The following is a 26,289-nucleotide window of genomic DNA, read 5'->3' as shown; positions in this document are numbered from 1 at the left end:
TTATTTTGTTGTGTAAACATCTGCTGCCCTCTGCTTGCCTTGCCAGCATGGATTGCCTGCCTAGCTGTTCTGCAGTATCTCCGCTTGTAGCCTTACTATGAAATGATCTGTTGTCAGTATTTCAGTATTTCTGGTGTTGCGTTTCTGACGTGGTCTCTAGTGTCGCAGTCCGTAGTGCCATAGATGCTCTCATGCCTGGACGTACTTTCCGTTCTCTCTAGAGCAGCTAATGTAGACCCCCGCTTCAGTTTAGCATGCTGCGTACGGCACGAAACTGTCGGCTCAGTGCAAGCATGACACCCTCTCTGCCTGTCTTTACTCCCAGTAAACAGTTAAAACGCGAAGACCAGTTCTAGTCGGAACAGGCCTGCTCTCCTTAAATAGCAAATTGGCAAATACACTGTATGGACAAAAGTATTGGGACACCTGCTCATTCATTGCTCCTTCAGACGTCAAGGGTATTACAAATGTTTAGTTTATTTATTTAGTTAGTCCAGAGAAGAAGGCTTTCTACTAGATTTGTGAGGAGCATTGCTGTGATGATTTGATTGCATTCAGCAACAAGAGTGCAAGTGAGGCCAGGATGGTTGGATAACCTCCATCATCCTCAACTGCACAACTTATCCCAAAATTATTAGATGGAGCACCATCATCATTCCTTAGCTCAATGCTGGGGGTCTTTATACCCCTCTAGCCCACGCCTGGCATTATTAGGCAGCATGGTGCTGATAGGTTCATCAGTGTTTACCTGCTCCAGAGAGTCCTAATCTATTGGCAGTATTTCTTTTTTACAGGGACTAGACAAGCTGTGTGTGTGTGTGTGTGTGTGTGTGTGTGTGTGTGTGTGCACTTGCACATCTGTATTAGCAATCAGTGCAGTTTAAAGTATCTGAATGCATTTGAATAATTTTAAAGGGGTGTCCACAAACATTTGGACATATAGTGTAGTTTGGTTCTCGGGGCCGATAAGGGCCGTCAGAGGCACTGCCAGTGAGGAGAAATAAGCATAAGCAATACCACACGTTTAAGAAAGTTGCCGTTTCTGTGGTAAAGTGCCATAATAGGACTCTCCACTAGGTGGCCAGTGTGTAGAATGGAAACGGCCTCGTGGTGCTGCTGTTATTTGCTGGTCAAATTCCTTGCTGTATTCTAAATGATCAGCACACCCTGACTGTGTTCAGTCTCAATAAGCTAGGTGCTCGTGAGTAAGTGCGTCCGATCCTGAGCAGTGTTGGAAGTGTCGTATTTCGGTTGCCAGTCTGTTGACTCCGGTCACTCTAAAGGCTGACCGCACGGTGGATGAGCTGATGAGCTGATAGATGGTATGAAGATGCCAGAAGCATCGCTGGCGTTACAGAATTTAGTGCCACAGTGGACTTACTGCCCTTCAAGTTTCAATACGGGGCCAGATCTGCAAGTCTGGTCACTTCGGCCTGTTTGTCCTAACCAAACAGACCCTACTTTCTAGCCGGACCGGGTTCCCACTCCTTTTAGGAAAATATTTTCCAGGATTGTATTTATGTAATTCTCTATTTTACTCACACAGTGACCGTATTAAAGATATAGTCGGTCAGTTTTAACTATTTTTAAAGACTTTTACAGACTCCAATACTGAGTGCATATATTTTCCTTAAGATGCAAACCCTTTGTAGATCTTTTGATGTTTTTCCAAATATAAAACATCAGAGGGAAACTTGGGTTATTAATCTTAATTGTGACTCTGCTTTCGAATATCTTGTGGAGTCCCACAGGGCTTTATTGTAGGGCCTATGAAATTGATGTTAATAATGACAGCTAATTAGGAGATAAAGGACTGAATTGTGGGTGTATTTACAGGGACAATGTTAATAAACACTGTGAAACATGGTGGCAGTGCATCTGTCCTTGTAACAGTGCAGCTGTAGGAATGTCTCTTGCATTTTTGTGGTGATATATTGTCCCAAAATTAATTGCATAAACAATATTATTGTAATTTCCTGCCACTGATATAACAATAATAAGCTCCCTGGACCAAATATTCAGACATTGAACTGAAGACATCCTCCACGCTGTGCTGGCTGGACTGGGGGGCGTCCAGGAGAACCCTGGAGGAACCGAGCTCTGTTCTTCAGACTAGCTCACCGCCAAGATCTCACTACTTTCTTTCTTCAGAATGAGAAGCTCTTGTTTCTCCTTTTTACTGGATTCATGTTCAGCTGCTTTATCTGTTCTGATGAGATCTGGAGCTTCTACAGTAGAAACTCGGGTTTACAGTAATGGGATTAGAGGACTGTATATCAGAGAGTGGTTCAACTGTTCCAGGATACCTTTGTTTTTAGCAGTTCTAGCAGCAAATCTAACCTGGACGATTTTCCAGGACGTGTGGGAACCCTTCCGGAGTAATATGGTTCTGGGTCTTGACCACATCTACACCAGTGTGCACACTCGGACACAGCTGCAGTAGATTGGATGGATGCGACTTGCAGTGTTTGTACATTTAAAGACGTATGTGTGTGTGTGTGTGTGTGTGTGTGAGTGAGAGTGTGTGTGTGTGTTACTATGGGGGCAGTTTGATATGCTGTATAGTGAATGTATCGTACCGTCTTTGTAAAGTGGTTTTAAGATTCTATTTTTTTGATGTGTTTCTGTTTTTGTGGAACTCTCTGTGTAGCCCAAGCTTTTTGTACGTGTGGCCAGATTTGTATCATGTGTGAATAATATGTGAGACTGTTCAACTGTCTTAAAAGCTGCTTATGACGTTTTAAGAAGGTACAAAAAAAAGAAAAGAAAAGAAAAGAAAATAAAAGAGGGAGAAGCAGAGGTGTGTGTTGAGGACGTGCAGCAGTTACTCTCACTCTCTCACTCTGAACTGTAGCATCCTTTATTAGTAAATGCAAGCTTGATACACGAACACAGAGCAACCATGAGGCGGACTCCCTCAGTATACTTCCAGGAGGCAAACGTTACGGTAGGTGGGTATGTTGGTTATATGGATCTGAGAGTGATATTTAAAGCCACAATCGGGGATTTAATCAAATTTATGAAGCTTTGGAAAAGATTCAAAGCGCTTCCCGTGACGTTATTCAGTTCAGATTTCAATAATTTGGCTTCTAATTTGGTCAATGTGCGAATGTGCAAAGGTGTGATCTTGAATTCATACGCAGTCATATCAGAATATCGGACCACCGACCTGATATTGGGAATCGGATGACGCAGTGGAGACGTATTAGGACTGTATTAGGGTGATGGAATGTGGTCATTGAGTCGGCACCCCTCTGGGGCTCCACTGGTATGCTGTTGGTGTGGCCTAGAACATCCCATGAAGATGCTACCACCCGGTACTCGATTATCAAGCCCTTTTGGACATCAGTCAAATAGCGTCCTTTGCCTGTGGCGATGGTTCTGCACTCTGCGACAGCTGACTGGTGTGCTCGCTTTTTTTATACATGCAGCAAACCCTGTCGGCCACGCGGCGTCTGGGACGTCCCGGGCCGAGTTGACTCCAAACCAGGGGTGGTCCTGATAATGTTCTGATATGACCGTGACAGTGTGTGCAATTTCTGCACATAAACGATACCTCGAAATCCCTGATAGTGACTTCAATATGATGAGCAGAATGGAGAATTATGACAACAGTAAAACACATCTGACAGATACAGTGGCAAAATTACAACTGTTGAAGGTGCACCAGCAGTAGGTTGGTCTTACAGAAATCAAAAGCACCATTTTCTTTTGGTCTAATATAGATTTGGACACAACCAGGATAAACAGGACAGTTAAAAATTTACGGGTGCTCTTACACAGATTTGTGGTCGTTCGTCTGGTGGGAGTTCTTCAGCCGGTCTAGCGTTCTTCAGCACCTACATTTGAAGCAGAACACACTCCGTCGTTATTCAGAACGGTAATCTTTTGGCCGGGGCAGGCAGGATTCGACAGAGCGCCGCTGGTCCCTGGTGAATGGGAATGAGTGGGATTTTTTTTAACCATTATGTAACTTTTAAACTTTGAATCTTTTAAAATCAGGAACTATTATTATCACATAATCGCCTCCGGGAGCGGAGATAAGAGAATGACTACATTACCTGCACTCCTATAATAATATAAAACCCATTAAACCAAAACCAAACATCCACTGAGTGGCAAATAGAAGGTAGCGACGGCCCTCTCTCTTCATAGATTCTCTGTTTATACATACTGTAAAGCAATCAGCCATCATTCTCCAGTGCAACCATCTCATAGCAGCTTTAAACGTCTTCTAGATGCATAAACCTAAAATCAACTCTATTAAAAGGATAAGCTTTACACCTGGAATTGGGCTAACACTCCCCCCGCCCCCCGACATGAGACATAAAGATTATCTATGTGCAATTAAAACATTCTGATTGGTGAATCCTAACAGTGTCATAAAACATGCGACCATTAGCATACAGCCAAGTGACATCGTCAAAAAAGTGCCGAACAAAACACGTAACCCCGCCCCCTCGTCTGGCCTCCGTTAAGTGTGATTCGCTAACAGCAGGCCGGGATGATGGCGGCTTTCTAATCGAAGTTGTCGAAGTTGAGCACGTTGCCGTCGAAGTGCGTGAGGACGTGCTTCTCGTAGAGGTGCTGCTGGCAGTCCAGGGGGAACTGCTCGCTGCAGACGGGACATTCCTTCCAGTGAGACTCGACGTGACGCTCAAAGCTACGCTGCTCGAAGTGCGGTGGGAAGATCACCTCACAGAGAGGACAACGCTTATGGACATCAGTCCTGCAACAAGGAGAGAGACAAATAGAGTGAGAGAGAGAGAGAGAGAGAATGGATTTGTGGACAGACAGAAATTGACAATTCAGGTTATTCTAGGGTCACAATTCATCCATCCACTCTGAGACACCCAGATTCCAACAGTGTCAAAATCCTAAAAATGTAACATAAGTGTAATGTTAAATAGATAATAATAATACAAATATAATAATCATCCTTTAACATAATCATCTCAGAAATTTAAATAAAATCATAAAATGATTTTCAAAAACAAAATAAATACAAATTTGAAAATATTAATAAACAATATTGTAGAATGAATTAATAATGTAGGCATATAGGAAAATTCCACAAAATGTAAGGTCAGGAATTCCAGAAATGTCACACAAATTATTGGAAATATATATATATATATTAAAATATTAAATATAATATATATTAAAATATTAATTATATATTATACAAAGTCAGTAATGTAATCCTTCCAGAAATGTAACAAAAATTTAATATGTATTTAATATGTAAAGTATTTATTTTGTACAAAAAGTCAAATGTAATCATATTTTTAATGTAATGTATTATACTGTAGTAAAACAAATCATGTAGGAATCTAAAAAATATAACAAAAACATGTTTGTTTGTTTTTTTTGTAAATGCAATTAAATATGTAATAAATGCAATTAAACTGAATAATATAAGAATTCCAGACAAAATGTAATGTAATGTAAAAAGCTCACAGATGATATATTACAAATCAACCACTAATAAAAAGCTGATGTGTGGCAATGTATGGTACGACACTGATGGTCATCCTTACTTTATAAAGAGTGAAGGACATCCTGCTCAGATCTTTCAGTAAAGTTAGTCAGTTAGAGTGCTAAAACACATGTATGGGTGTGTGTGTGTGTGTGTGTGTGTGTGTGTGTGTGTGTGTTACCTAGTGTCAAAGCAGAAACTGGTGCGGTTCTCATTGGATTCTGGACTTTGATGATCACAGACTGCAGGAGCTTCACCATCACCTCCCTGTAAGGAGACAACCATAACCATCTTTAGTTACACTACATGTCCAAATGTTTGTGGACACCCCTTCTAATGAATGCATTCAGCTACTTGCCATAGATACAGATGTGCAACATCCTGGCCTCACTAATGGTCTTTTTGCTGAATGCAAACAAATCCTCACAGCTATGCTCCTTTAAGAGCCTTCTCTGGACCGTAGAGACAGTTACAATGAATGACCAGGTGTCCCAATACTTTTGTCCATATAGCGTACATCTCACTGTCACCTACTTTCAAGACTTTCAAAACAAAACACAAATACAGACACACGCACACACACACAGGTCTCACTGATCTCTTACAAACACACACACACACACACACACACACACACACACACACACACACACACACACACACACACACAACTCTTTCCACTAAAAGCCACGGCTGTCTGCACACAGCTGGCTCCCTGCAAAGGTTAATGGGCTTCTAATGCAGCAAACGAGAGCGGAAGAGAAGTGGGTCACTATAGAGCGGCGCCTGCAGCCAATTAGCACAGCCCTCGTCAGGCTAACCCGCTAACAAGCCTCCGCCCTCGTCACTCCGATCCACTAATGAGCTGCAGAAGAAAAGTCTTAATTGTGCTTTTATGCAAATTGCCTACCCTTGCACTGCCCCCCTGACCTGAAGTGTCTAGCTGAAGTGTGGGCGAGAGAGAAGGAGAGAGAGAGAAGGAGAGGGGATGGAGTAGATGAAGGCCAGAAGGTAGATGAGATGCAAACAAGCTGCTGAGATTAGAGAGAGTGGCAACCAGCAGAAACACCAAACAACACGGGGGGAGAATTCCAAAAACTCCACCCCGGGACTGAGCTCCAACTGCCTGGGCAGCTCTACTGCAGCTCTGCAGAGTCTGGGGTGGTATTACAATAATGTAATAATCTCAGAAATGTAACAAAAATGTAATGTTAAAAGTACTAAAATGACTACTTGCTTACATCAAAGGTAGTAGAAATAATTCAATTAATAAATCTTTAATAAAATTCCAGAAATTAAAAGTAAACAAAAAGGCAATATAAAAAGTAATAAAAATACCTTCAATACCTTTTTACATTACAAGTATATATAATATAAATATATAAATAAATATATAACATCCAAAAATGTAATAACATGTAATATAAAAAGTATTTTAATTACATTTTAAAGTATTTTTAAGTACTTCTTATTATTTTGTTACATTAATTAATTGTAATATAAATGTAACAAAATGTATATTTTCATATCAACTTAAATATAATAATATATTTGTATTAAAACCCAGTAATATAATAAAGTATCAAAAATGCTCAAACTGAACATTTATTATAAATTAATGTAATGCAAAAAATAATTTTAAGAAATAATTAAAAATACACATAACATTTAAAAAAGGAAAGGGGGCGGAGTAAAGGAAGGCCAGAAGGCAGTGAGGAGATGAACGAGTGGCGGAGATTAGACCGGTAGATCAGAATGGAAACCAGCAGGAACACTAAACAACACTGGTGGAGAATTCAGGCCTGGGCAGCCCTGCTGGACCTGCATTCTCCACCTCTGCTAAACAACACCACAAAAAAATGTGCTCACACTGGGCCGTTCCTCAGGAGGGTTCTCCAAACCATCAGGAGGGCTGAGGCTCCGTGACGGCTGGCTGCAGACTACAGGTCCCGCCCACAGAGGCGGAGCCACCGGTGGGGGGCGGCAGGTCTGCTCAGGGGACAATGCCCCATCTGCACCATCTAAAGAAGAGAAAACCCAACATTAAACCACGGTACAACACACAAGATGTTTACTGTTTACTGTTTACTGCACTGAGGCTGGATTTGGGATCTGTAAACTGTGGTATATTGGATAATACTGTTTCAGATTAGGTTTAAATTGCATATTTACAGACTGATATGAGGGTGAAACATGACTGGCTTTTAAACTTAAATATTTAACACTGAGTTTCTACTGTTTATGTTCATGCTGTAGTTTGGTTGACGGAGTTTCCTAGAATCATTTGCAGTTTTAGATTCATTCATTTTTTATTTAAACTTAAAACATTTGGTGACACATTACACTTTGGGGCCAGAACAGCCTGCCTTTTTAATGGACCTATGAGTTCTGCAATATCTACTGTCCTTACAGGGAACTACAGCTTAACTGTAAGTGGGCCAGGCAGCAGGACAACTATCCTACACATTCTACGACTAGAAGACAGTCTGCCGTTACTTGCTGATGATATATTTATTTATTTCTTCATTAATAATAAGATTCTGGGGAATGTGGACATGACCCTGCTTAAATTAATAGTTTGGTGCGAGACAGATAACCTATTGATTATTCACGATCTCCACATCGCAGTTTGCATTAATTAGGACTTAAATTGTAAAAACATAAACACGGCTGATTTTATCGAAATGTCAAGACATTGCGTTATCCTGCTATCCTGACCACCTCACACCACACGATGGAGATGACGGGAGCAGGGAGCTTGTGTGATTTGACTCCGACATAGGAAATCTGTCTGAACGATATAATCGTTATAATTGGTCGCTATTTGGAGTAGGCAGCTGTACTCACCACGTGTCTGCTGTTCAGAGTAAGGGTTTCCATACTGCAGCTCTGCAGGCTGCTGTGGCACCAGTGGAAGTGGGGGTGGATCCTGAGGGTATGGCAGAGGATACCGCAACACCACAGGCTCCCTGACCTCCGACCTCTGGCCTCCAGCCCCTTCCTCTCTGCCTTCACATAACCGCAGCTCCTAAGAGAGAGATAAGCATGTGCATGGGTACTGCTGAGCAAGAGGTTCACATGGCAACATTTGCTTCGTAAATAAGGCTATTTACAGCAGTGGCCATGGTGACTTGACTTGATGTGGGAGAGGTTAAGCATGGGGGTGGTAGTATCATTCTTATGAAACCTGAGGCTGGATTCACAAAAAAATATGTCTATGAGGGCATTCTCTCGATTTTTACATATTTAAGGCACACAAAATAATACCCACGTTTTATATCAAACTGTTCAGTACAGTCCCGGCTCTCTCTAGAATGAGACCCCATGTGACCTAGAGCACTGTGTGAAGATACTCTGACCCTAAAGCTTTTTTAGAAATGCAAATTTCCACTCTGTACTATTTTATTTATATATATATATATATATATATATATATATATATATATAAATAAAATATATACGAATAGTCTTGGTGCATGAAGCGGGTTTACCAGTCTTCACTAAAGCAGTGGAATATATATAATTAAATATATATATATATATATATATATATATATATATATATATTTAAATATATCAATTAAATTTATATAGCATTTATATATATATATATTATATAAACATCAATATATATTTATATATATATATATATATATATATATATATATAAATTTATAAATAAATATACAAATATATATTATATATACACACACACATGTATCGTGATAAATATCGTGTATTGTGTAAAGTCTTTTAATATCGTGATATAGTATTGTACCATATCGCCCAGCCTTCCTTAATTGGTATTGTTAATTAATTGCCCAGCCCTAGCCAAAAACTTCCTTCTGTATCAAGCAACAATTTGACTTCATTTGATTTAAGTGATATTACACATCCTGTGATGTGATCACACCGCGATGATTGCTAAAACAATAATGGCCTAATGTGCAGCCGAACCTCCAACCCAAGTCTGAAAATCTTCTAAACCTAAAATCCAAGCCTTGTGAGCGTCCATTAATTCCAACAGATGCCAAACCCACTTCCCCCCGTCTGACAGAGCGAGCAATGCACTTTCTGACATTCTGAAAATGATCCTTGTGGAAAAAAGAAACCACTGACATTTAAAATAAAAAGAACAACACAGCAATTTATAATTTATCACCTGCAGTCGTTGCGCTAAGCTTATGAGTCACTATGCGACCCGTAACGAACACTCGAAGAAATTACCGTCTAAACAAAGCAAGCGAACTCTTAACCACTGCAGGAGAGACTGATTATATTAGTATGGATCCAACGTTCCCCATCCTTAAACAGCTCCAGCTCACAGCGGCCTCCAGCTCTCGCTCGCTCCCCTCTCTGACCTGAGAACTGTGGGTCATGATTAGAGGAATTATTCCCACGTTTAACATTTAACACAAGTGCTGATGGGTAATCAGGGAGCTGGCTGTGGCATTTAGTCGGTACTGGCTACGCTGGCATATTCCCACTCAGCCTGACTTGAAGGTCTTAATTGCAGAGTCTAATGAAAGTACTGATGATTTAAAGGATCCTCATTAACTTTCATCATTTCTAGCTAAAGACTCCAGGGTTAGCCTTTTGGATCACAGCAAACCCAGCGAACAGACTTACAAATGGCCTGCTCTGAAGGCAAGAACACCTCCGAGGATGAAGGGATGGAAAAAGCTGGATCTTACAGTCGGAACCGGTAATGTGCCTTTCCTGAAGGACGCGTAGAGCGGCTGCACAGCCTGCGGTGTTCCTAAGTGGTTGTTAGGTGGTTGCTATGACGTTTATAAGTGGTTGCTGGATGGGTGTTATAGTTTTACAAGGCGACTGTTACTGTGTTTCAGGTGGTTGCTATGATGTTGCTTAATGGTTGTTAGGTGGTTGCTGGATGAATGTTATAGTTTTACAAGGTGCTGTAAATGTAAATGTAAATAAAAATGTGGTTGCTATGATGTTATATGGGTGTCAGGTAGTTGCTATGGCATTTCTAAGTGGTTGTTAGATGGGTGCTAGAGTTTTACAAGGTGATTGTTACTGTATTTCAGGTGGTTGCTACAGTGTTGCTAAATGGTTGTTAGGTGGTTGCTATGGTGTTTGTAAGTGTTTGCTAGATGGGTGTTATATTTTTACAGTGGATTGTTACTGTATTTCAGGTGGTTGCTATGATGTTGCTTAATGGTTGTTAGGTGGTTGCAATGGCGTTTTTAAGTGCTTGCCAGATAAGTGATATAGTGTTGCACGGCGACTGTTACTGTATTTCAGGTGGTTGCTATGATGTTGGTAAATTGTTGTAAGGTGGTTGCTATGGTGTTTCTAAGTGCTTGCCAGATGGGTGATATAATGTTAAAAGGCAACTGTTACTGTTTTCCAGGTTGTTGCTATGATGTTGCTAAATGGTTGTTAGGTGGTTGCTATGGTGTTTCTAAGTGCTTGCCAAATGGGGGACATAGTGTTGCAAGGCGACTTACTGTATTTCAGGTGGTTCATGTGGAGATGATGGTTAGAGGAATGACGGCATCACTGTGTAATAATGTGATGACCCGTGTCGAGAGTGGCCTTACCTCCTCCAGACGTTCCTTCTCTCTGGTCACATCTGACAGACTCTCTCTCAGCGAGGAGACCTCGGTTTCCTTCTCAGTCAACTGAGCCTAAACAGACACAGACACAACACAAACGTGCAGATTATTAGAAAACTGTACTTCTAACGGTCGTTTTTTATTTAGTTGTCAAATTAAGAGAGCTCCATCTACCCACCTGGAGAGAACACGGCCAATTGTGCTCTCTCAGACTCCGGCTGCTGATGGCAAGCAGAATGGCTTGGGATTTGAACTCGCGACCCCCTTGCCATAATGCCAGCGCATTAGACCACTATGCCACTCGGAGCCCAGAGTAAAGACTTCCCCCTCCTGAGATTCCACCACTCAACCCAGTACAGTGAGTATCAGAACACAGCAGAACTAGCAAAAAGGCGTCCGTATCACATTGTCATTTAGGCCTGATGGTCATTTTACAGTGTACGGCCACACCTTTGCACACAAAGCTTTGAGTTCCATATGGAATATGCCAAATCCTTCCACCAAAAAGTAGTTCCTTAACTAACAACATACTTTATTTCCCCCAGTAATCAGTTTTTAACCCTGAGCTTCAGTTTCTAGTAGTTTGGTCTCGTCTCATTTATAGAGCTAAGTGAACAGACAAGCCATTAAGAACTGTGGCATTAGGCAGGGTGCCAATAGGATCATGTTTATCTTATCAGGTGTTATCTGTGATTTAAAATCTGTATTAATAATAAATATATGCATAAAATCCCAGATAAAAAAGATGCCTCTTTATCCAATCAGAACAGTGGGATCTGAGTACAACACTGCCCTTACTGAGGTAAGGGTTTAAACACAACACTAAATAAACCTGTGTCTGACACCAATCTTTACATCTAAACTATTCATTAACAATCAATACTGTTTCTGATTCATTAATAATCAATATATCAATAATCAATACTGTGTTTCTGAGAATCAATACCGTACTGCAGTATTTCCTTTCATCTCTAAATATCCACTCCACCCGACTGCTTAATGTACTAGGCCTGTACTTGACACTGCCTGCCTACATGTCTGAGTGTGTAGATGGTGTGTTGGTGTGTTGATGTGTGTGTGTGTGTGTGTGTGTGTGTGTGTGTGTGTGTGTGTGGATGTTCCTGACAGTGTGTGATGTTGAAGGTGATTCTGACCTCCTGGTTTTGTTTACACAACTGAAGTCCTCTCATGCTAAACGTTAAAAAGAGCACACAGGCCTCGGCTAATCCCTCCCTCTCTCTGAGTTACTGCTGGATGTGTGTGTGTGTGTGTGTGTGTGTGTGTTTGGGTGAAGAACACTGATGAAATGGTTCGGTCCAGGTTCCTTACCCTCCCTTCCAGTAAACACTCATAAAGAGCAGTGTGTATGCATGTGTGTGTGTGTGTGTGTGTGCGTGTGTGTATTTAAACAGGCTGTAAATAAAAGACTCTCTCGCCTTTGATGGCGTCTCCAGCTTCGTCTAAATACTCAGACAAGGGCAGCCCTTTACGACCCAGTCTCTTCTCCACTAAGTCAACCCGGAGTTTTACGACCCTCTGTCTCTCTCTCTCTCTCTGTCACTCTCTCTGTCTCTCTCTCCCACACACTCAGAGATCTCACAGAACCTTGATGTCAGAGTGAGCCAGACAATATGATCTCAGATCACCCAGACACAAAGATATTGACTGTGTGTGTGTGTGTGGGTGTGTGTGATCTGAAAAGTGTGTGTGGTGACCATAATGTAATACCATAGATATGATAATATAATAACACAATAATGCAGTAATATCACCCATAATAAGAGCAATACCCTTAATTATTAACAGTTTGGGAGACATGGGACACCATGGGACATGATATGTGCATCATATCTGTATGCTACTCTGACCCTGAGCCTAGAATACCGGCGCCGCGTGAATCGGGTTCAAGTGAATGGATCGGTCCCGTGGATCGACCTAATTATCCGATACCTGATCTAGCTAATTTTGTCAGAATCAGGACCAATTTCTGATCCTAGTATCAGATCGGTGCATCAATGAAGGCGGTCTGAGACACTGAGGCTCGGTCTGGGAGAAGGGGACGGGTCTAACAAATGAATAGGCGAGTCTGGCTCCGCCTCTGGTCTCTACTGTCCAGACTCTGGTTGCAGATTTGACAGCATGGCGGACAGTTTTTGCTTCATTTCTGTAGAACGACAGGGAACGGAAGCACGGCGTCCATGTTTTCTACAGTCACTGGTTTTATTGATAAGTATTGATAAGTTAAGTAGCCCCAGCTTTAGAGATTTGGTAATGTGGAGCTTGATGGACCGATTATGTTCTAATGGACTTGCGCTCGTGTGTCACTGTGAGAGACAGAGAGAGAGAGAGAGAGACAGAGAGAGATGTACCTTAAAGCGCTGTTCTTCACTGTCTAGCAGTAATTTCAGATTGGCATTAATGGTGCACTGCTCTCTCCACCTCTCTTCCATTCGAGCAAGCTCTGCTTCCACCGACACGCTGCACTCCTCTCCGTCCTCCTGCTCCTCTTCCTTGCTCTCTTCCAGTTTTCCTCCCTCTCCCTCATCCCTTTCTTCCTCCCCCTTTTCCTCAGTAGACTCTTGGATGCCAGGTTTCTTGTCTGAAAGAGAGTAAGACCAGAGCACTCTGAGCAAATCACCCTACAGACTACAACCACGGCTGCAGGTGTGATTGATCACAGGCGTACGAGCAATCGTAGATTAACAGGTTTTCCTGTTCATCATGCAAACGGTGCACGAGAACCACTCCTGCTACTGCAGTGTTTAAAAAAGGCTCTGAGAAGCAGGTGCTGTTAAAAAGCTTAGCCTCTTAATGTCGGGAGCACTGCTAGTGCTAAGGGGTAGTCCCTGTAGAGAAGTACTGCCAATAGAATAGGACTCTCTGGAGCAGATAAACATCATGACCCTATTGGCTCCATGCTGCCTAATGCCAGGCGTGGGCTAGAGGGGTATAAAGCCCCCCAGCATTGAGGAGCTGTGGAGCAGTGGAAGAACTGTGTTCTCTGGAATGATGGTGGAGGAGCTCCATCCAGTACTTTTGGGATGAGGTGGGGATGATGAGGTGGGATGGTGATCATCATCCAATATCCTGACCTCACTAATGCTCTTGTTGCTGAATGCAATCAAATCCTTACGGTTCTCCTTAATCTAGTAGAGAGTCTTCTTCTCTGGACAGTAGAGACAGTTACTCCAACAAAAGCAGGATCAACTCATTTAATACCCTTGATTTCAGAAGAAACAATGAATAAGCAGGTGTCCCAATATTTGGTCCCATTAAACTGAGGCATGTTTTGCATGTTTTCAGGTCTGTTGTACATCTAAGTTGAATTATTGTTATTCTGTCAGTTTTCAGGAGGTATTGCAGCTTCTGCCTCAGCTGGCCACAGAGAGAAAGTCTCTGGAGGTCAATACACTGAGAAACTGGCCACTGTTAAATGAGGTTATAGTCCTCAATCAGATTATTCATCAGAACAGATGCAGGTGAACATGAATCCAGTAAACAGGAGAAACAAGAGCTTCTCATTCTGAAGAAAGTAGTGAGATCTTGTCGGTGAGCTAGTCTGAAGAACAGAGCTCGGTTCCTCCAGGTTTCTCCTGGAAGCCACCCAGTCCAGCCAGCACAGCGTGGAGGATGTGTTCAACTCCATCAGCAGCAGCAGCAGCAGCTCACCTGCTTTACCATCATTAAGCCCTGATTTACCACCAAACCAGGTGTTGATCTGAGGAGAACTCTAAATAACACTAGACTCCATGAGAGAGGAGAACTTTGGAGATGTTCTAATGATGAACACAGTGATGGAGAACCAGTGTTTTACTGAGCCGATACATTCTTACTGACCAGATGAGCAGATGTATACTCTGATTTCCACAGGGGACTAACTATTTTGCACACTACTTGATATGAAGCAGAGCCTTTTTTGTTTAAACTGTGAGGTTAGGCTTGTTTATCCATACCTGTATCAGGGGACTCCGGTGAATCCGGTGTGTCAGGCTCCTGACTGGTCTCTGTAGATGCATCATTTCTATTGGACTCCTACAAACAAACAAACAAACAAACAAACAAATCCACATATTACACACAGAAAAGCATTTCCACAGCATTATATGGATATGAGTCACTAGAGGGCGCTGCTGTTCTCTCTCCCACACCCCCTGCTGGGTCTCCTGCTGCTGGGCGAGTTTGGTGACTTGTCTGCGCAGGCGTTGGCACTCTCTGTATTTCTCCTTATAGTGCTCTGCAGCCATCTGCAGCCTCAGCTTCAGCTCCTCCACCTCCTTCTGCAGCTCCGCCTCCAGCTCAGAGACCACGCCCTCTGCACCATCCGCCCCACCCTGTTTAAAATGAACACAGTTATACTAATGTAGTTATCCTGAAAAAACGAAAGGAGCTAAAGGAGATTCGCAGGGGTTTGCAGACGGGGAGCATCAGGGCACCAGGTAGCTGCACCGCTGAAATAGCAATCCGCCAAAGTCGGAGCCCACCTGGCTCTTAAAGGGAACGGCAAGAGACACCCTGATTGGTTAATTGCTTGTTTTACGCCCAAAACACACCCATGATTAATTTAGCTTTTCCCGTTGTTACTATAGCAAAGACTCATTGACACGCCCCCTAAATCAAGCTGCATGGTGCAAGACTAACGGCTCACCTGAAGATCTCTAAAACAGGCTCTTCATCTGACCTCACTTTACTCTCTTCCTGCTTCTCAGATACTGGCACTCTTACCGTTTCCTGTGAGGTTTGGCTTTTTAGCTTGTCCAGCTGGCTCTGGGCCCTCCTGCACTCCTCTTGAGCCTCGGTCAAGCTGCTCCGCAGGGCATCAGCCTCCTGTCTGGCGTGATACAGCTCGGCGATGGTGCGGTCACGCCCACATGATGCATCACGCAGCTCAGAACCCAGCATGATCGCCTGCTGCCGAGTGGCCTGGAGCTGCTCCTCCAACTGACGCAGTTGCTCCTTCAGATTCTGCAGAAACAGACAACATGAATGTATGCATGACTGTACACTATATGGACAAAAGTATTGGGACACCTGCTCATTTACTGTTCCTTCTGGAATCAAGGGTATTAAAAGAGCTGATCCTGCTTTTGTTGAAGTAACTGTCTCTACTGTCTAGTAGATTTTCTGCTAGATTTAGGAGGAGGAGCATTGCTGTGAGGATTTGATTGCATTCAGCAATAATAGTGTTAGTGAGGTCAGGATGATGGATGATGATGATCACCACCCCACCTCATCATCCTCATCTCAATCCAAAAGTACTGGATGGAGCTCCACCACCATCATTCCAGAGAACACAGCTCTTCCACTGCTCCACAGCTCCTCAATGCTGGGGGGCTTTATACCTCTCTAGCCCACGCCTGGCATTATTAGACAGCATGGAGCCAATAGGGTCATGATGTTGATCTGCTCCAGAGGGTCCTATTCTATTGACAGTACTTCTCTACAGAGACTAGACAAGCTGTGTGTGTGCATTTGCACATCTGTGTCAGCAATGGGTGCAACTTAAAGAAGCTGCATTTATTAGAAGGGGCGTCCACAAATATTTGGACATAGGGTGTATATTTATATTATTAGGAGCTCACCTCCAGAGCGACAGAAGAGCTTCACTATTCATTGTATTGACTATAGTCCAAAAGATCCCTCTAATTTTAGACACTACTAAATACAGAAGTCAGTATGGACACACAATATTTTATATTAATATATATATATATACAGTGTCTGATTAGCTGCTCTCTCTGTGGTGTGTGTCTACAAGGGTGTGTCTCTTAAACTAATGTAATATTGAACATTTCTTTGTGAAAAACACAAAAAACATGACAAATCAATCAATCAATATCCAATATGATATTTCAGGTTTGGGGGTTGAAGCTGGAAATATGTCAGCCAAGATTACGAGGCTGTTTTAATAACAATTGAAAATAAAACTTTTTGCACAAGCACATACGAATCTGTACTCTTGTATTATTGATTTAAAATAAAATGTACTTTCTGGAGTTAAATTCTAAATTCTAAATAGTAAATAATCAGTGTATGTATTACTGTATGATTAATACATTTATGTCTATTTATACACATATAAAATAATTAGTACATTTAACACATTGTGTTCAGTGTAGAATCGAGATTAACACACAAAACATAAAAAAAGGTCACACCATTGACCTCAGAACCCAAACCTGAAAGCTGAAGCTGAACATGTGTAAACACACTGTCTTTTCTAACACATGTGGAAGGTGGGACAGGGGACATTACATTTATGTATGTGTGTATGTAAACATGTATGTGTGTGTGTGTGTCTTACTGCATCTGCCGGGTGTGTGTTCCTCTCTGTGCGGAGTCTGTGTATCTCCTCCTGATACTGGGCGATGGTGACCTCTCGATTCAGCTCCACAGCCTTCAGCATCTGCAGCTCCGCACTCAGCTTAGTGTTCTCCAGCTCCGCACTGCGAACATGAGACTGAACACACACACAGACACACACACGCCATAATCACACACACGACTGATTAAATGCGTAACCCCCCCCTTTAGAAAAATAAAATATACTGTAGTGTAGCACAATGCAGCATAAGCCCTCCCACAGGTAGGGCAAATCAACTCCAACACATAGTTAGTCATCTAGGCTTTATTGAATTTTAATCAAAGCCCAAAACATATAATAATAACACTACTACTAATAGGAACAGCACTATTACAACTATAAACAACACTACTACTGCTACTAATACAACTCGACTATTATTATTAACAACACCACAACTACTTCTACTAATAATTATCCCTATTACTAACATTAATACTGATAATAATAATAATAATAATGATGATCTTTTATTAAAACAAGTGCTTGAAGCAAACACAGAATAAAATAAAAACAGAAAAATAAAAACATTTAAAAAGCAGAAAATATATTATTTGTTTATTATTATTATTATATATTACTTTTATTTAATATATAATATAATATTTTAAAAAGAAACTAAGAACGTTTAGTTTAGATTTTATACTCAATTTATATCTTAATAATCATTTCATAAATTTTTATCATTTACATTTTTTCAAAAACAAAAATCACTAACAGAACATGAATTTCTTCATATTATCTGAGCTGCAAAACTCTTAACACACACTCGTCTCCAGCAGACGGCGAGATGCTGCCACTACTGACTGTTCTCGTGAGTAGGGACACACAAGGTAACCCCACAGGTCTTTTTTTATTTATATATATTAACTAAAAACACATATCTCTTCAGTTCTACATCCCTCCAGCAATCATCCACAGGTTCAGCAGACCCCTGTCAGAATCAGAGCGTAAAGCTGCTGCTGATCAGTGCTGGACAGTAAGAGTTGATCTGCTCAGTAAATCACTGATATTAGAATAAACACTAATAATATCACTCCTACAGAAAGTGGTGGAGGTTCTCCATCACTGTGTTCATCATTAGAACATCTCCAAAGTTCTCCTCATGGAGTCTAGTATTATTTAGAGTTCTCCTCCAACACCTATTTACTATTTACACAGGAGCGGAAATTATACATCAAAGCCTTTTAATGTCCTTTGATGCTTATGTTTTAAAATAACTTGAGAATTGCCTTTGTCTTAGAATCACCACAGTCAGACTGACGCATCATAACACACTCTTGCATTTTTACACACCTAACACACACACACACACACACACATACACATATATATATATATATACACACACACACACACACACACACACACACACACACATATATATATATATATATATATATTTATATATAATTGTGGTACATAATGACTGCTCTGCCGAAATCACGTACATACACAATTATATAAATGTTATACACACACACACACACACACACACACACACACACGTAATACTCACTTTATAGAGGTCTCTTTCATCTCTTTCATTCTTGAGCTGGGTCTGCAAACTATCCCTCTCCACGATCACCTTCTGCAACCTGTCTCTCAGGCTGCACAGTATATGCCACACACACACACACACACACACACACACACACACACACACACACACACACCTCAATTGTTTAGGAAATACACACACATCACATAACTCTACAGGCATTCTGTATACTGGCATATTCACTCACACACACAGGAATACAATATATACTGCATTTTACTCTGCCTGTGTGTGTGTGTGTGTATGTGTGTGTGTGTGTGTGTGTGTGTGTGTGTGTATCATACCAGTCGAGCTCGGTCTCTTTGAGCACGGCTCTCTGTGTGACTCCCAGCAGGTCCTGCTCTAGCTGCCTCACTCTGGCCTGAGCTTCTTCCCTCTGCTCCCTCAGCCCCTGCTGCAGCTCCTGCCACAGGATAGAGCCCCCGTCAATCAAACCAGCCAGCCAATCAACACGCACCAGCAAGCACTAGTTAACATCAAACAACGAATGATTAGACGTGTTATACACAGCTAGAACCTGCGCTAATAAAGTCTGTATATCGCCAAACTTCATATTTCCATAATCTCAGCTTCTATACATGTGTTCACCAAGACAAATTCCTCATATGTACAGTGTACACCTGGTAAATACAATGATTCTGATTCTGATTCAATGGAAGTCAATGTAAAAAGACTTTACATTTCTATTGGTCCATTTATCATTAAATTCCAATACAATATAATATAAAAAAAAAATCAGCAAAATGGAGATACAAGGTTTTTGTGGAACAGCAATGTCATAAATGCTATACAATAATACAGACAGCTGAAATTAATATTAATTTTATATATATATATATATATATATATATATATATATATATATATATATATATATATATATATATATATATAAACAGGTTTACCCAAACTAACCAGCTCTCCTCCAGTCTGTCAGAAACACAATTTACATTTACAGCAATACAGTATAAGGCAGGGGTCCTGATACGGGGGCCGTCGGCTGATATCTGACATTTTAATATTTATTGCATGTAGAAATTAAGACTTGGTCAGCATTACAGAGAAATACACTCTTAAAAAAAAAAAATGCTACACAGGGTTCTCTTAACGTCGCTATAAAAGAACCACTTTTGGTTCCACAGTGAATCATGTTTGTAAGGTGTGTAGAGAACCTTTAAATTAGTAAAGAACCTTTACAGGATCATAAAGCCTTTAACTGGTTCCTCACACTCGTACGCTTCTACTGCAGCTGCGCTTCTCCTATAGAACAAAATCGGTTCTTCTATGGCGTCGCTTATGAACCCATTCAAAACCACCTTTATTTTTTACAGAGTGTATAAACTTTATTATGTAGGTTCTAAACAGTCTAATGAATGAAATGCAGATGTTTTACTAGAGCAGTCCAGCATCACCTAAACTCTCTCTGGAGTTCAGTGAAAACCTTGTAGCTCCACTTTCTTTTTAGTTTGTGACATATTTTAAATCTGACAGATGATGAATAGATAAAAGGACTAATAGAAATGCCCTGAATCCTGAAAATAAAACTTTTAAAATTGACTTCCATTAAAGGTTAATGAGTTGTTTTCCCTTCTCTTTTAAAGTTACTGTTTTGAAGATATGAGGTTTTTCCATAAAACTGACAAAATTAGTCTCTATGCTGGCAGACACTTGATGAACCAAGACGTTTTAGTGCAGTTCTACACCTTACTCAGTATTTTTATCTGATCAGTGAAAGTTCCGATTTTATTATTTGTATTTTTATCATATTGTATTAATTGAATAAAAGATCTATCTAAATCAAATAAGAATGACCAGTTAACATTCCAAGTCTTTTTATTTTTTATCATGTAATTTTAAATAACGAAAACTCAAGGAACTATCATATATAATTCATACTTCATGTTGTAGAAGTTTCATCATGAATCCACTAACGCTTCAGTCAGATCTCTGTAGTCTAATCTCTGCTAGGATGAAAGCAGTGCTGTATCTGTATCTGACTGTACCCAAATCCATCCTCTACAGCAAAGAAAATCATACCAGCAGGAATAATGCAGATTAATATTCGCTAAAACAACAGTGTTGCCTTCTTTTATAACTTTGATTACACTACTAGCTTTTATCAAATAAATATTAATTTTGTTTTATTAATTATGTTAGGTCACATATTTTAAATCGTATATAATTTATAATTATGTTTAATCAGAGGTTTAATTTGCACTATAAACACTTTACTGTACATCCTGTAGTACATCTGCACTCCTGGACACTACTGACACTTTACTTTAATGGCAATATATGCACATTATATATATATATATATATCTCCATCTCAGATCTCAGATATAACCCTTCATCTCAGATTGGTTTTAATGCATATTTTTACATTTTATTCTAGTTATTGTAATAATTGTATTGTATTACTATGCTGCTGTATTGTACTGGGGCAGTGGTGCTCAGCGGTTAGAGCACCGGGCTATCGATAACAAGTTTGTGGGTTCGATTCCCGGGCTCGGCAAGGCCCTTTACCCTCTCTGCTCCCCAGGCGCTGGAGTTGGCTGCCCATCTGTGTGTGTGTGTGTGTACTCACTGCCCCTAGTTCACTAGTGTGTGTGTGTGTGTGAGTGTGTGTTCACTACCACAGATGGGTTAAATGCGGAGGACACATTTCGCTGTACACTGTACACTGCACAGTGACAAATACGTGCACAATTACCTTTATTGTGTAATTGCTACTAGCTGCTAAATTGTGGATTCATTAAGAATGCACTAATGCTTTCATTAGATCTCTAGTCTAATCTATGTTACTATCAAAGTAATCATGACGTTGAGAATAATGTAGATTAACATCAGCGAACAGAACAGTGGTACATACTTTCATAACTTTATAGAAACTACAGAAAACTATTAGAAAGTTGTACATATCTGAATTCTAGTATATTAGAAGTTACAATGTTAGAATGTAAGATTCATTAAAGTTGAGAAACCCTTTATCATGTGTTTAATTTTACGATTAAATATTCATATCTTTAAATTACATCGTTGAAACTTAATTTTGCCGTTTTTCATTTTTCTCCATACAATCTGGCAGTTGTTCTTTATCCTGTATTAGAATTTAATGATTAATGGACCAATAGAAATGCTCCACAATGACCTGGAATAAAAAAATTTTACATTAACAGTCTAAACATCAAAAAAACACATTTTGTAAAGCAGATTTCTTCAGATATTAATATCATTCCAATGTCACTGTGAATCTGCAGTTAACTGAAAATAAACAACAACAACAAAACACACACACACACACACACACACACACACACACACACACACACACCACCACCGCAACTAAAATAACTAAAAAAAAAAGCCACCAGTGGTTCGGCTTTGGAGCAGAAGAGCTTCTGTATGGGAGCGCGGAGCTGAAGGGCCGTAACGGCTCACGTTTTTACCGTAGAGAAGAGCAGCTTTGATTTCCCTTCTGTTCTAACATGTTCATATTCAACAGCCATTCACAATAAATCACAGCAACATCTGGATCCAACATCACACACACATACGTACACACACTCACACACTCTCTCCTCCAGGCGTTTAGTGACTGGTGGTGTTTTACGGCCGATGAAGTTTCAGCATTGCTACACAGGCATATAAAGAGCATATAAAAAGTGTAGTTGTAAAATTAGCAGCCGCAAAATGCTCTTATGCTCCCATGATAAAGAGCAACTATATTCACTGGCCAAAACGAACGGGAACACATATCATATGCTCACACACACACTTTTTGGCATATGACAAGGTGTGTGTGTGCGCGTGTATATGTGTGTATGTAGGCTTGGCTGGGACGTAAAAGACTATTATTGGAGTGTTAACGCTTTATATCAGATATTATTAGCACTCAAATACACACACACACACACACACACACACACACACACTGAATCCATCTAATTTCTCAACAGGCACATGGGGGCGCTGCAGGACCACTGCACTCAGCAGTCACATCCTGCTCTCTGTTCCAGGCTTGCGTGAGGGCTCTGTAGTGGAATATCCACAGGAAGCACTAAAGCCGGGGCTGGGCTGAAGCAGCACTAAAAAGGAAAGCAGTTGTTGTGCTGTGGAGAGACTCGCGGTCGGGAACGAGGAGAGAAAACAAGAAAATAAAGTAAATTGCAGCAGCGTGTGGACGAGACCCGAACGGAAAGAGGGGAGAGAGGAAAAAGATTAAAGCAGTGGAAATTCATCAAGTGTCGCTTTAATTATGGGCTGTCATAATGACTTAATTACTCAATTAAAACAGACTGAGACAGACAGAGACAGGCAGACAGACAGCTTCCCTGATACACAGATGGATACACAGACAGATAGACAGATATATAGATAGATAGATTAGATTAGATAGATAGAGAGACTGTAGGCAAGTAGATAGACAGACAGACAGATACACAGATATATAGATAGATAGACAGAGAGACAGACATATATATATATAGATAGATAGATAAACAGACATATATATAGATAGATAGACAGAAAGACAGACAGATAGATTAGATAGACAGATAGATAGATAGATAGATAGATAGAAAGATAGACAGATAGATAGAAAGATAGACAGATAGATAGATAGATAGACAGACAGACAGACAGATTAGATAGATAGATAGATAGATAGATAGACAGACAGACAGAAAGAGAGACAGACAGACAGACAGACAGATAGACAGACAGATTAGATAGATACATAGACAGAGAGGTAGATAGACCGACAGACAGACAGACAGACAGACAGACAGATAGATAGATTAATAGATATATAGATAGATCGATAGACAGACAGACAGGTAGATAGATGAAAATACATACAGACAGACAGACAGACAGATAGATTAATATATATATAGATAGATAGATAGATAGATAGATAAAAAGAAAGCGAGACAGATAGGTAAACATGTGGATAAAAAGGCAGGGAGACAAATATAAAGAAAGACAGAAAGACAGACAGACATGCAGGCAGATAAAGACAGACAGAAAAGGCAGTGAGGGAGAACTTGAGAATGGAGGCTAAAACAAGGGCACCGTGAAGTACATCATCACGATCACTCTACAGACCATCTGACATTAGGTGCTGAAGACCCTGAACTTCGAGCTGATAGAACTTTTAACACGTTCTGCTTTTCTGGGCCGTAACTGTCACAGCATGCATGGAAACGTTTAGACTCTCCGGGGTTTCTGGGGGTGCTGTTGTCTGCAATACTGGGCTAGGTGCCCTCCTTTCCGATGAGCTGTTTCATGGATCAAGCTCTCATTCCTCACTCCTGAGTCTGTAAATGCGTGCGGGGGTGTGCGGGGGTGTGTGGGGGTGCTCGGATTTGACGTCATATTTTTTCTCTTTGTGGTCAACATGGCACAATGACAACGGCAGATGCCCGAGAGAACCTCTCCCCCTCTCTCTCTCTCTCTCTCACTCATTCATTAAGTCTGCGCTGGGACTAGTCTGAACACACACAGGGCACGTTCAGCCAGGATGCTAGGACAGGCATATGTCCCATATAGAGCTGTTTGCAAACATTTGTTCCCCCTTGGCCAAACTATATACATACACACTGACCAGCCATAACATTAAAACCAGCTGGAGTAGAAGAAGAAGACTGCTGATCTGGGTCCAGTGTCTCCTGTCTGTCGAGGGGTGGATCTACATATCAGGCAGTGAGTGAAGAGCAGTCAGTTCTTGAAGATGATGAAGGTGATGAAGCAGGAAAAATGGACAAGCGTAAGAATCTGAGACACTTTGACCAGAACCAGACTGTGATGTTCTAGATAATGACTGGGTCAGAACATCTCCAGAACATCAGCAGGCAGGTCTTGTGGGGTGTTCTCTCCCAGTATGCAGTGGTCAGTACCTACCAAAAGAGCTCCAGCCCTTAACAGGGTCACTCTTGGAAAGAAGTGAGCAATTTCCTGTAGACTGCAGGGATTTCTGCCACTGCTGGTAGACCTGTATGACCGTAAGCTTCCACACACCTGCAGATTCAGCTCCTTCTTTCACACTATAGCCTTTAGCCACACCCAAATGCAGCCACTCATATTAGGCTATCATTACCTGCCTCTGCTTTGCGGCCCATTTTCCACACATCCAACGAGACCCTCACTGCACTGCACCATCTCTTCTCAATCTATGAGTCCCGTCACACACCTGCCGGTATTTATAGCCTGATAATTCTTGTGCAGCGCCATCTGCAGGGGCCTAAAGTTACGACCGCCTTACACCGCAAGGTGACAAATGCACAAGAGGTGTTGTTCATTCTGAGTTGCTTTTCTGCTCTCCACTATTGTACAGAGTGGTTATATGAGTATATTTTGAGCATGGCATTATGGTACAGGTGTTTCTAGAACTGCAGAACCGCTCATTGGATGGGAAAACTGTTGGAGATCAGCAGTTCTAGAAACACCTGTACTATAGTGCCATGCTCAAAATCACACATTTTCCCCATTCTGATGGTTAACAGCTGACATTACCTGAAGCTGCTGACTCATATGTGCATGATGTTGTGCACTATACAATAACAAAATAAATAAATAAATATATTGTTGTCAAAACGTTAAAAACGTTAAAGCGTAAAGCGTTAAAAACAAACACTTTACGAAGTCAGGACCATTTAGCTGGCCTTGACATTATGTTTTACTCTGTTTTATTCAGCTTCCTGAAAGCGTACGAAAGCAGAGCCCCACACACTCCCGCAGCTGTTATCTGATAAGGTAAAGTGCTCTGTGGGAGTGCTGTGTGTGTGCTCACCGGCAGACATGGAGACAAAGGGCCTTACGCTGGAGACAGTGAGTCTTCACTCAGACATGCACACAACCCAACGCTTTGATGTGAAGATAACTTGAACTTGTGATCAGCAGTGTGTTCTACGCTCCTCAAACAGAGGGGGGGGGGTACCTGGTTGCGTCGTCTCTGTTCCTCTTGGAGCTGGTCTCTCTCTTGTGTGAGGAGCCGAACTGCCTTCTGCAGCTCCCTGCATTCCTTCTGAACCTCCTCCACACGCTGCTGCTCACACACACACACACACAGGGCAAGCAAGGAGTCAAACATTAAACATAATGCAAGAAAGATGTGTAAGTGGGCGCTGTATTGGGCAATATTTACTATTTATTTATTTTCCAATGTATTACATTGATTTTACAACAGTAAATACATATTTGGAATTATATATACATACTCATTACATATATACACACATTAGATATAGACACACACACTCATTTCTAGAATTGGGAGTACATTTCATGTCTCCAAGATAAA

The 26,289-nt window shown here is 41.0% G+C and overlaps 1 protein-coding gene across 1 annotated transcript in view; it reads right to left on the bottom strand.

Moving 5' to 3' along the window:
* Window positions 1–2,844: 2,844 nt before the first annotated feature.
* tax1bp1a (Tax1 (human T-cell leukemia virus type I) binding protein 1a) overlaps window positions 2,845–26,289 on the bottom strand; it is a 37,508-nt gene continuing 14,063 nt past the window's right edge. The window contains exons 5-17 of the mRNA XM_072676487.1: window positions 25,927–26,034; window positions 19,268–19,386; window positions 18,942–19,032; window positions 17,363–17,518; window positions 15,784–16,023; window positions 15,210–15,392; window positions 15,015–15,093; window positions 13,431–13,660; window positions 11,047–11,133; window positions 8,327–8,507; window positions 7,349–7,500; window positions 5,661–5,746; window positions 2,845–4,729 (exon numbers count right to left, since the gene is read on the bottom strand). Of these exons, the coding sequence (XP_072532588.1) occupies window positions 4,519–4,729; window positions 5,661–5,746; window positions 7,349–7,500; window positions 8,327–8,507; window positions 11,047–11,133; window positions 13,431–13,660; window positions 15,015–15,093; window positions 15,210–15,392; window positions 15,784–16,023; window positions 17,363–17,518; window positions 18,942–19,032; window positions 19,268–19,386; window positions 25,927–26,034 (1,923 nt within the window). The 3' untranslated portion in view covers window positions 2,845–4,518. The remainder of the gene's footprint in view (window positions 4,730–5,660; window positions 5,747–7,348; window positions 7,501–8,326; window positions 8,508–11,046; window positions 11,134–13,430; window positions 13,661–15,014; window positions 15,094–15,209; window positions 15,393–15,783; window positions 16,024–17,362; window positions 17,519–18,941; window positions 19,033–19,267; window positions 19,387–25,926; window positions 26,035–26,289) is intronic.

The sequence above is a fragment of the Salminus brasiliensis genome, chromosome 3 (genome assembly GCF_030463535.1).
Source record: "Salminus brasiliensis chromosome 3, fSalBra1.hap2, whole genome shotgun sequence".
Lineage (NCBI taxonomy): Eukaryota > Metazoa > Chordata > Actinopteri > Characiformes > Bryconidae > Salminus > Salminus brasiliensis.
This window is presented reverse-complemented; position numbering and strand designations above follow the sequence as displayed.